This window comes from Nymphaea colorata, chromosome 4 (assembly GCF_008831285.2).
Source record: "Nymphaea colorata isolate Beijing-Zhang1983 chromosome 4, ASM883128v2, whole genome shotgun sequence".
NCBI classification, from domain to species: domain Eukaryota; kingdom Viridiplantae; phylum Streptophyta; class Magnoliopsida; order Nymphaeales; family Nymphaeaceae; genus Nymphaea; species Nymphaea colorata.
Window position 1 is genome coordinate 16,147,476 of NC_045141.1, and position 11,721 is coordinate 16,159,196.

The window sequence follows — 11,721 nt, forward strand, 5'->3', positions numbered from 1 at the left end:
TAGTAATCGCTAAAGCATCTAACACCGTATTAATATTAGATCCACAAAAAAAGTTCTGTAATTTACAGTGCAAACTATACACTAGAATGATTTGGCAGCAATATAGGTGTGATTATTAACGAAATAGATGGGCATGTCAACATATCAACCCATCTAACCAGGTAACGTTTAAATAGCATTCTACACTTGCCATGATGATCAAAGTGAGCATCAATCATAGCAGGATTCTATCATTTCCTGAGAAACAAGGCTCAATTTATGATGAAAAAACTGTACATTCAACTTTGACCACCAAGGCATCAGGTTCAGGGAAAAGAAACCACTCATCGTGGTTCCAATGAAGCAATTTCTCTCACAACTTCAGCTTTATCCTGATCGAATTGTTCATCCTCTGTCAAATAAAAGGATGGATGAAAATATTAGATACAACATTAATCTCCACTAAGCACAACATGAGCAGTGCGATTCCTTATGCCAGTGGCTCAGTAGCAGACCTGAATAATTACAGACCAGGTTTCAACTTTGAACTAGAACTGGTCTCATGTTTTCCAAAGCAGGTCAAAGTTTACAGGCCACAAATATAAGAGATGAAACTTGGAGTATCTTACCTTTGTCAGGCTTAAAATCACTGAAGAACCGAAGCAGCTTGTCTCTATTAGTGATAAGGATGTTGACAATGTCAGCTGGCTTATTTTGATTAGCAACAAATACCTACAGATATGAAATTTACAAGTCTTTCTTTATTCTTCCCAAAATGTGATAATAATAATTGAAACAGAACTTTTTAATTCCAAAAGCACTTGCTACAATATGTGTATAAAAAAAAACCCAAAAGCCCTTGCATGAGAGATGCATGTTATCCAGATATCAATTCCATTGCAATCTGGTAGGCAACCATAAAATTCAGATTGCAACTGTTCGAGTTCATGCAAATCACCTAATTCCAAACGTGGGAAATGATAAGGTTTCAAACTTTACCTTGAAAACATGAAATGCTTCTAGCTGAATGTTCTTACTTGATTCCTGCATGTAGAGAACCGCTCGGTTAGTGCCTAGATTTAAAGAACATCCACGTTTCATTTTCTGTTTCATGAGAAATGCAACAACAAAACTTTCTAAGGGCAGAAAAGTAAGTCCCAAAAAGTTTTGCACCCATGGAGCAGTATGAAGTAAGCAAACGGTTCAACATTCAAGGACCAAGTTTTCCAAGTCAAAGCCTCCCCAAGCCACACAATATTATATTTCATTTTCTTTTGTTGCTCTTATCAGAAGAAACACAACCAAACCTCATCTAAAGAAAATGAGTACAATACCAGTAAAGTAAGTTAGTATCATGACATTGAACAACCACCAAATTTTAATTCAAGATTTTCCCATTTAACAGCTTTTACCATTCAAGGGACATAATATCCCACAGATTCAGCACCTCCCAAACACTTATTTCTAAACCTCGGCAATTGAGACATGACATGCACATGACACAATGTCTTCATTTCTTCATATGTGGCATATCCTGAACATATGTTGCATTTACACCCATGAGTATGTGCGAGTGTGAAGGCACAAATAATAGTGAGCCATCCATAGTCACCAATACCATACATTATGAAAACCACTGATGTTTCCACCATTTGAGAAGCATCTTACATTATCCGTGATACATTGATGGTACTTCCAATCAAGCATCATAAATTATCTTATAATTTTTGAGTTTTTGAAAAAAAAAATCAATTTTATATAGTTTAAGCATTTTTGTTTATGTTTACACTTTTAAAAAATTCTAAAAAAAATCCTTCATATTTTTCAAAAAGAAACGTAAGAGGACTTACCTTTTCACTTTTCTCAATTTCTAAAGCTTCCAAGGTTCTCCTTGAACACCATTTATTGAAAATTTTTTCAAAAATTTTTGCTGACAATGGCATTAGCAATTGCCATATTAATAGTGCTCACAAATATTCAAGGCTTAAGCTGCAAAGGAGTCATCCGAGACGATATACCCTTAGAAGATTCATGAGTATTCTTAAATTGTCCTTGGAATTCACATATCGCACCATGACCAGCACATTTGCACGATCCAACAGAATATCTCCCAGAAGCTGCAGAAAGGGACATTAAGATACCATTAACAAATTTGGGAATAATGCAACTGCATGCAGGTGCTAAATAGGGATGTGCACCTTAAAATGAAAAATTAATATGCCTCCAATGATTTATTATTACTCGCCTCAAATGATGTAAATATGCAAATGAACCAAAGAAAGAAAATACATAGGCTGGCAAGGTGCATACCTTTACAGCTTGTCTTCTTGTGATATAATTGGGTGATTCTAAAAGCTTTGAGTTATATTCAGCAAAAAACTGTAACATGAAATATGCAACATGGTATATTAGTAGCAAATAACACTTCAAGCCAAGTATCTGAAAGCAATTTGATGATTAGGCACATAGCACAAAGAAGAGCCAGGTACAAGACAGAGAAAGGGATACCCAATAAGAGTGAAGAAAGTGCAAGCAGAACACTACACAATGTACAATGATTATGGATCTGAATGTAACAAATAAGCCAACATGGTACTAACCAAATCCTATGCCACATGACAAATAAGCCAAACGGTACTTACCAAATCCTATGTTACATGGGTGTGGGGTCAAGATACCAGTGGAGGTGCAGCATTTCCTTAAAAACTTAGCTGCGGGTGTGGCGAGGGTCCACACACAAACTAACTTAACTATATTGATTTAGGTCTAAGGAGTCAAGATATCTAGAAACCATTGCTACTGATGCAAGTAAATTACCAAATTAAAGTACAAACATTATTAAGAAAACTAATACAGTGACCAGCCTAAATATTAACAATTAATTTCAAGTTTTAACATGCCATGGTTGGCCAGCTTGGGCTGGAGTTCTTAAGAACAGGTCAAGTAGGCATTAACACATACATATAAACAAAAGATTAGAACTAAGGCCCTTTGAAGTTGTTAACAAGAAAAGGACAAATATGTCCTTGGTGCGGGTTGACTGCCCAACGGGACAAATTTGGTCAGGTGCGGTTGACTGCACCCGATGCACGTTGGCCATGTCGGGTGCTGTTTCGGAGCCGCATTGATGCTGTTTTGAAGCACCCGTGTGACAGAGACCAAACCTAAACTTGAAAAGGAGGAAAATCTCTATTGCTACTATAATGGAAAGCAACAATAGAATATAATCGGAAATGAGAAACGAAGTTCAGTTATCTCTTCGAGCCCATGACTGTCAATGAAGACAGAATATTTCATGGAAAGCTAAATATTAGGGAGAAAAAGGGCACGTACCCAATCAAAATTTTTGTTAAGAAATTCTGCAACTGTTGATTTATGCCGTGTAAGAAGCTCCTGCAACAAAAAATAACACATTAGTCACACATGTTAGAGGCTTTGACTATGCACAACAATCAACAGAGACATGATGGAGCAAGGTCAATGTACATCCCAACTTTTCCAGTAATGGAAGCCTCATAACGATTAATGAAAATGTCAACCTCGGTTACAAGTTTAACTTTGGCAGCTAAATTTATATTTTATTGACCAAGAAAGATCAGTTAATGCACGTTGCAAACTGCAAAATGCACCAAAACATAAAAGAAGCATCACGAGAAAAGAAAAATGTCCAGATGAGATAAGGCAACCATAACTGATGAGCAGAGGCAGAAAACAAATAAACTGAAACAAAAAACTGGATCAAAAGTTTCACACTGGAGCACATATCCAGGGTTTAGATACAGTTTTCACACTATAGTAAAGAAATATCATCTGCAAGGTGCCACAATATAAATAATAAAAGAATAGGAGGCACAAGCTGTAGCCTCAATATCTCACCAACTGCAACTTGTGTCTCTATTCATGATTCCATTCCCAGGGGCTCAAGTTTACAAACCAGAATGATATTTATGCCCCACATACCACCTATTACTAAAATTAGCATTTTATTAAACCCACTATAGAGCCAGATTTCCTGGTCTGTCCGGTTGCTACAGATCCATATTCTGCAAGTGAATCCTAAAAACTGTCTTCCTACTAAAGTTCTGTGTTAGCAAGAAACACTGTCAAAGTCAAGTTTTAGAAACAAATATATGTTACAGTTGCAGAAAGATTTAATTTCATTGATGACTCCTCCAACATGTAAAACAGAAAGGCATAAATCATGGAGGAGAGGAGGGTCACAGGACAGGTCTAAGACAAACAATTGAAAATATTTAAGAAACAAATATGGTAAGAAGCAATATATCTCACTACAAATCTGACTGAGCTTTTCTGATGCATTATGCAGATCTAAACTTCAATAGGGCAGAGGAAGTGAAAATTTCCACAGTCACTCAATGCGGCTCTATATAAACCACAAAGGGCCTTTGGCAGGCCCAACTCAAGCTTGCTCATAGTCAGGACCTTGGTCGCTTATAACATACTAGACTAATGGTCTGGACCACCGGCAAGAAAGAATCTGTATGCTATTACAAAACAATTTTTGAGCTATATATGCATGCCACGGTGGGACCAGAATAGACCCACATTCTAACAGCAGCAACTGAATTGATTCCTTTTCATTGAATAATGACCATAATCTAGTCACTGGTGATACACATTCACCTGTTGAGTGTACCTACTAGTTAATACTTCTTAATCAAAGCTCATTCTCATTTGATGTGTTCCTAAAAATGGGTAACTTTAACTATCGCTTCCAAAGAAGGAAATGAAAGAGTGAAGTGCAAAGGTCCAAATATGGAAAGAAAGATACTCCATATCTTCAGAATTTCAGACGATTCAGGAAGTAGGAAGCAGCAGAGGAAGTGACAATCGGAAGCTCCAAAACATTACTTTGGTACATGAATCTTGCATATGGTTTCAAAACGTGCAAAATTCTCATGTACAATATTAATCATTTGCAGCAAATAAGTGAAAAAAAGGCACATATTTTCTAGAAAAGGAGAAAAGAAGAAGAAGAAAAAAAAAAAGTAACTCTACTAACATGAAGACTAGTTGGTTAATAGTTAATCCTTGGCCAGTTGACCAAGTCGGCCAACTAGACTATAAAAATAGGTCCTACCAGTTTGTACCCATGGACCAATCAACTGACTGTAGACTCGGTTAACTAGTTGATTAGTCCACGAATTGAAAATCATGCCTAATACCATCCCCCTTTGCCAATACTCAGGAAGAACAGGTAAGCTTCTACATGGTGATGTCAATCAAGTAATAAATTTCATTTAGTTTCACCTTATTCTAAGTACATGTTGCTCAAAGTCCAGTATGCACCCAAATAAGGAGAGACAAGTGGATGCAGTTGATACTTCCCCACAAGGCTGATCAGTGAATTTACAAGTAAAAGATTACAAGAACTTGACCCAAAAATCACACACTATTTTACGAAATAAATCATGCTTTTTCTATTTTTACCTGAACATCAGACACCTTAGAAAAACCTAGATGTCCTAATCAACAGAAAATGGTGAAAAGAATAAGAGGGGAAAAGAAAAGAGGAAAAAGGGGTTGGCTGGAGGGATTTTGGAAAAAATATACGTCAATCAATATCCTGGAGGATAGAATCAAATATTTAAACTTTTAGGGATAAAATCTAAAAGGGGTACCTCTTTTTTCAGTTTGGACTGCCTAGGTGCCTTGGCCAAGATTTTTGAGCTACCATCCAACACCATGATGGGAGACTGGGTGCTTTTAACTACTATGGTCTGCATGTGTGGTGCCTAAAGCTCTGAGATATAGACTTGTCAGGGTATATCAGAAGCTAAAAAAAGTGTAACCATTTAGACAAAGATTTGTCTGACATATCCATATAGAAAAGTGACATATATACATGGTATGTATCTCCACACGGTGATCCACAAGATAGTTGGATTGCGATATTTTCAGTTCACAAGGAAAATACACCTAAAGAACAATCAGCAAACGAGAGAAAATAAATCTTCACTATATATATATATATATATATATATATATATATATATATATATATATATATATATATATATATATATTCATGCCACTTCCATCAAACTAAATTGCAACCAATGGTTCTTCCATCCACCCCACCTTGAAAGTAGCTGATGCATCCGAAGCTATATCAAAATTTGGGAGCTGAATATAATCGAAGAACTTCTTAACGTGTTCAGATTCCAGTACATACCTATAAAACAAGGGGGAAAAAAATCACAAATCGGTAGTATGGGTTCTCAAAGAGAATACTTACCTTTCTGCTACATTTAAAGAAGAAAAAGACAACATTTAGAACAAAGTAAGGATGTATAGGAAAAACTGACACCAGAACTGTTTGAAATGTGAAATATCTGCCATTTTTACATAAGAAAAGAAAGTTTCTAACAAAGGATTTGGATATTCCAACTAGCGAAGCTCAGAACACACCAAAAAAAAAAGGAGACTTGTGCTACAAAAGCCTCAGCCGGCTTCTAATAAGTAGTTAACATTATTAGATATAATGTCGGTACACATTATACTGAAAAGCACAACAATACGAAACAACGTGCAGCCGCAATGAGAAGGAGAATATGCCTCCTTATCCAACATGAAAAAGCCATATTAATTCCTAATTTCACGTGTACCTGCTGTGACATATATACTTTGATTCCAAAGATCCACCCATTCAATCAAGATGTTCAAACCAAACATATTGTGCTTACTGCTTATCGAATTTCACATGAAACCAATCAGATCACGATCTCTTTATTGACACAGTTAAACTTGTAATTGGACACAATCAACTATTGTGCTCTATGTCTTTTTCTTGTCTTGATTTGTGTGCTTTCTTGCATGCTTCAAAATTGGTCACCAGTTGTGTTCTAGTTCTAATTTTGTCTTGGTATTAATATTTAAGTTTAAGAAAACAAATATTCGGAACCTGTTTTTCATGATTTTGCATAGTTATGCTTTCAAATAGGAGCCTTTTTAGTGCACATACTACTTAAATCCTGACAAGTCAGCTGGCTAATCCTCTGGTTGAATGAGTGAGCTAACCAATTGGTGTTTTAAACCAGTGACTCAAACTAGTCAATTAATAACCCAGTCGAGGTCAACCGACTAATTCCTCATATATTTGCATTCACTGTACAGATACGCACTTTCTGTATTTACCTTCATATAAATATATTTTTTTGCATAGTTACAGTCAACTGACTTGGATCAAATAGGACAGACTAATCCCTACTAGTCCCGACTAATCTTTCCAGGGAGTTGAACGACTTGGATCTGACTTCCAATTCTGACAATGCAGCATCTATTAGCTGTTAAGCTAAGACAGCCGTATGGTAGCCTGTCCTGCAGCTAACACTCACATCTGAACCCATGTCATCTCTATTTCCAACAATCAAACAGCAATTGCCAAGCCCCTCCATTCCCCCTTGCTTTTGGAAGAAGGGAACAAAGAATTTTCCAGCTTCAACAAAAAACAGATAACCAGTCATCCACTTCAACAATTGCCTTCATTTATGTATCAGCACATAAACTTGTTCTGTTTATGGCATCAAATCTATTAGCAGTAAGGCCAATAGAATCAACATCAGGATTGGATAACCCTGTTAAAATATTTAAAGATGGTGATATTAGTGTTCCCTCCCATATTCATGACCCTCTCATCGCAACAACCTTTTCTCTTGCTTATGTTTTCTTCTAACCATAACCCTATAGTTTCATTCAACCGTTCAATAAGAAAGCATGTCTGAAAAAATATTCAAAGTTCTTCCTGCCCATATACAGCCCTCCTCTATTTCATGACCTCGATGGTAGACACTACACTAAAACAAACCATCACTGTATTACAGAACTGCCAATGCTAGAACTTTTTCTGTTTCTTACTAGCAGAATTTCTCTGTGTTATAAAAGCAGTGGCATCGCTCAACTAAAGAGAGATATATTGAAAAGTCATTTTGTACTCAAATGAAAAAAAATAACAAAAGGTAAAGAAAGATAACAAGATCCCTACACTATCATGATTTACCACATTAAATTGAAGAGAAACAAATAAACTGCACTGTTTTACCAAGAATGTCTTGTACTTTTCATGAACAAGCAAATCTAATTTAACCTAAGATCAATATCATCAGCATGAAGAATGGCATTTGTAGGAGGCCACAAAGTTGAATGCTATGCATGATAGCAGTTTAAGTGATATAGCAATAATGACTAATGTATCAGTGGATACCTTGCAATACTCTGATGACGAATGCATTCCCTCAACATTGCCCCATAATGCAAAGCAATATCCATGTTCTCATACCTATACAGAGGAAATAAGTTGCCCAGTCCCACTAAAATCAAAGTAGGAAAAAAAAATAAAGAAAAACATTATGGAGAATCAAAGAAATCCATGGAACAGTAGCTTTCTTAAAATGTTTTCCTTCCAAAAAAGAAAAGACACACTATCCAATTCTTTCCATATGAAACAAAAACAAAAAAAGAAAAAATACAATGAAAGTACATTGAGAATATTTTTTTTTTTATATTTCAGAATAACTATCATGAGTCCATGACATATTTATATATAGGTAATATTTGATAATATTGGTGTTATGTTGCTGAGGCTTGCACAGGCTCCAAAATGACAGTATTATTGGGATTCCCAGTATCAGAAATGTTGACGGCTTTGGTAAACTATACTTCCCCATGTTAATAAGGGTAGCTGCTTGGGTTTAATCTTCTTCTGGTAACATTCAAATAATGCTAAATTATGTCCATCATTAAACACAGCATAACAGGACCTAGATATCCAAGCAAGGCGGAGACATGATTTAAATTAATTTAAAAAACGGATACATTTATCCAGATAACCTCATTGAATTATCGAGTGCTGGAGAAAGAGTGATACTTCATCATCCAGTTCTACTCTTTTTTCCTAAACAAGATATTACTTGTAAACTTTGCATGATACTACATAAGTTACGCTATTCTCCAAAGGTTTGCATGTTTCTAACGAATCATATAAATAACAGAAATTAAAAATAACATTGGAGCAAATGATATATACATAGTTAACCAATGTAAAACAGAAAAAAAATTGAGATAGTGGCAACAACAACTCACCCTGATACCAGGATATCCATGAGATCTTTATTCGCTTCCAAGTAATCACAAGCAATCAACCTTGAATGGACTTGCTGCCTTTGTAAATTTGCAACCACCTGAGTTGCATCCTTGCGAGCCTAAAGAGGCTTTAGAATCAGTTGTGACTATCACAAGAACAAACCAACAAAGGGACTAGAACAAAACTAAGATATTGCTGTGCTCAACTTGACAAATGTTTGTCCAGCTATACTAAGTAGAAATTCTAATTAAAGAAGCAGATGCAATTGCTTAGTGATAGAGAAGGCCAGACTCTACAAGATGAACATGGAGGACAACAATCCATAAATTATAACTTTTTTCCTTGTTATGACAAAACAACCTGCTTACCTCCAAATTGAGTTTTGGAAGAGAAATAATCAGTAGACGTAAAGTATTATCTTTGAAGAACTCTTGAGTTAGCTGGGCACAAGCTTCTGCTACTGGCTCAGCTTCACTGTTGCCATACAAAATGCATTTAAGTTCCCTGATGTGCTTATTTAAGTCTGCCAGCTGCAAATAAAACAGGGGAACTGCAGTTAGAAATTTCTAAACCTTATATTGCCTGTCTCTGATCCTCAACCTTGTTTCAATGAGACATTCAATTACTTAGCAACTTCACTCGGAATTAAACCATTCTTTCTGCAGATATCTCCTATCTACCTTCAACAATGCCCATACAGATACCACTTTACAGAACAAAATCAGTCTAATATGCAATTGGCTGGCGAATAGCATTCTCTGTCATGGTGATCCAAATATGTAACAGATTTGAAGAGGAAGCTAGGACATGAAGGTGCTTATGTTATGCAACCACAGGCATCATATCTGAAACAACTAATTAGTCTAAAGCACAGAGAACGGCTACAAAGATCACTAAGTTTCAATATGACCTACCACCAAACAATTGTTGAAAATCTTAAATTACTAATTACGACCTTTTCTATTTTGTTACGGTTCAACATTTTAGGATTTTTTCTATTAGCCTCCCACCTGGACATACCTAGTGCATCCCTTTCAGATATGAGCTGCCAGCTTGCAAGCCAGCTCTTAGTTGTCCTAAGAGAGTACCTACGTGAACTTTTAATTACATAACACGTCCTGTCACCAACAACCCTCGCAGTCTAAGCAAAATAATGATAGAAAAACATCTTGACCGTTACGCCGTTAGTTCTTATCTTGAGAATATGATTCTGGCCACAACAAACAAGGCAGCATTCGTAATTACAGAAGGTAAAGCAAATGGTAATTAAGCACATAATACACGAACTTCAAACAGTTCAATGCATCAGAAGATAAACGATCCCAAAACCTCGGAATGGATGCATAACCACTTACCTTTACAAAATCAGAGCTTTGATGAAGAAAGAAATAACAGGATCTGTTACTGGGAGAGCAATCACAATGTGCTAAAAACATCCATTTTCACTAGGAGAAACAAAAGAAAATTACATGTTTACGTGAAACTACTAAAGCAACATCTCACAAAAAGCGCATTGCAGATTATACAATCCTACCTTAGCACATAAAAAACCACATAAGGGAAAAAAGGAATCTCATGCTCCCAGCCAGGGCACAAAAACAACCCATTCCCCAAATTTTCCTATGCCAAATGTTAGTGCCGGTCAGTGATCACATAACCACCTCTCCCGGAACCCAAAACCATAAAACAAAACAGAAACCGAGCGAGAGAAAAAAGAAATTAAACGAAGATAAAAGAAGAGAAATCCCGACCTTCTCTTCCTTCTTGGCCTCTCTGGACTCCCAGTGCAGATCGGCGTACACGAGGAGGTCACGCGTCTGCCTGACGATCTCCGCAGGAGTTCGCGGCTTCGACTTGAACAGACCCTTCATCTTCTTCTCCTCTGCCTCGAACTCTCTCCCCTCCTCCCCCTGCGGGCAAGTCTTACAGCACCAAAGGGCGACTCTCCTGAGGAGAGGGAGAGAGATGCTCCTGCGGAGCGCCAAACCCTGGCCGGATATCTCCTCTTCCTCCTCCCTTCTGCTGAGGCGCAATGAGAAATAGGGTTAGGAATAGGGCCAGGGATTTGGAGAAGAACCAGAGAGGTGCACGGGATTTCTTCTGGGGACAGGTGGATTTTTGGGGGACCCTGCTTTAACTGCAGATTTATTCTATATATACCACAACGCAGGGGAGGATTCTTCTGGCTCTGTGTAAAAGAAAGGATCAATCACAAATCACAGGAAAAAAATAATCCAAATTAAAAGAAAATCTCACTTTTCTTGCCTCTTCCGTCCTGTGGTTGAATGGTTGATTGAGAGATAAACATACAGAAATCTTAAATCACTCTGCCTTTTAAACTTGATTTGGAGATCAAAATCTTTCTGTCCCCCTTGTTATTTTCTTCTATTTATCCATTTGCTTCTTCATCAGCTACATTTGTGAGGAGATAAGGTTTTAAGGCTGATAATAATCCGCGGAAAAAATGTGGTGAATTATAGTCATGTGAAATGAACAGTAACTTTTTAGGAAGTCATTGTACTTTTGTCATGAGATTTTACTTTTGTCATGAGATTTTCAAGCGCTGACTGGAATCACCACATTTTGAGATAACCTTACATGTGGGAAGGAAAGAGATGTATATGAAAAGATTCTCCATA

At 36.7% G+C, this 11,721-nt stretch overlaps 1 protein-coding gene across 1 annotated transcript; it reads right to left on the bottom strand.

Annotated features, from left to right (window-relative positions):
- LOC116252846 (putative MO25-like protein At5g47540) lies at nucleotides 1-11,462 on the bottom strand. The gene is made up of 12 exons (XM_031627425.2): nucleotides 11,339-11,462; nucleotides 10,834-11,270; nucleotides 9,451-9,612; nucleotides 9,082-9,200; nucleotides 8,204-8,278; nucleotides 6,082-6,175; nucleotides 3,313-3,372; nucleotides 2,290-2,358; nucleotides 1,998-2,096; nucleotides 979-1,023; nucleotides 609-711; nucleotides 1-391 (listed from the first exon to the last, which is right to left on the bottom strand). Exons 2-12 carry the CDS (start codon nucleotides 10,951-10,953, stop codon nucleotides 324-326), a joined length of 1,014 nt encoding a protein of 337 aa, XP_031483285.1. The 5' UTR covers nucleotides 10,954-11,270; nucleotides 11,339-11,462; the 3' UTR covers nucleotides 1-323.
- Between the last annotated feature and the right edge of the window lie 259 nt (nucleotides 11,463-11,721).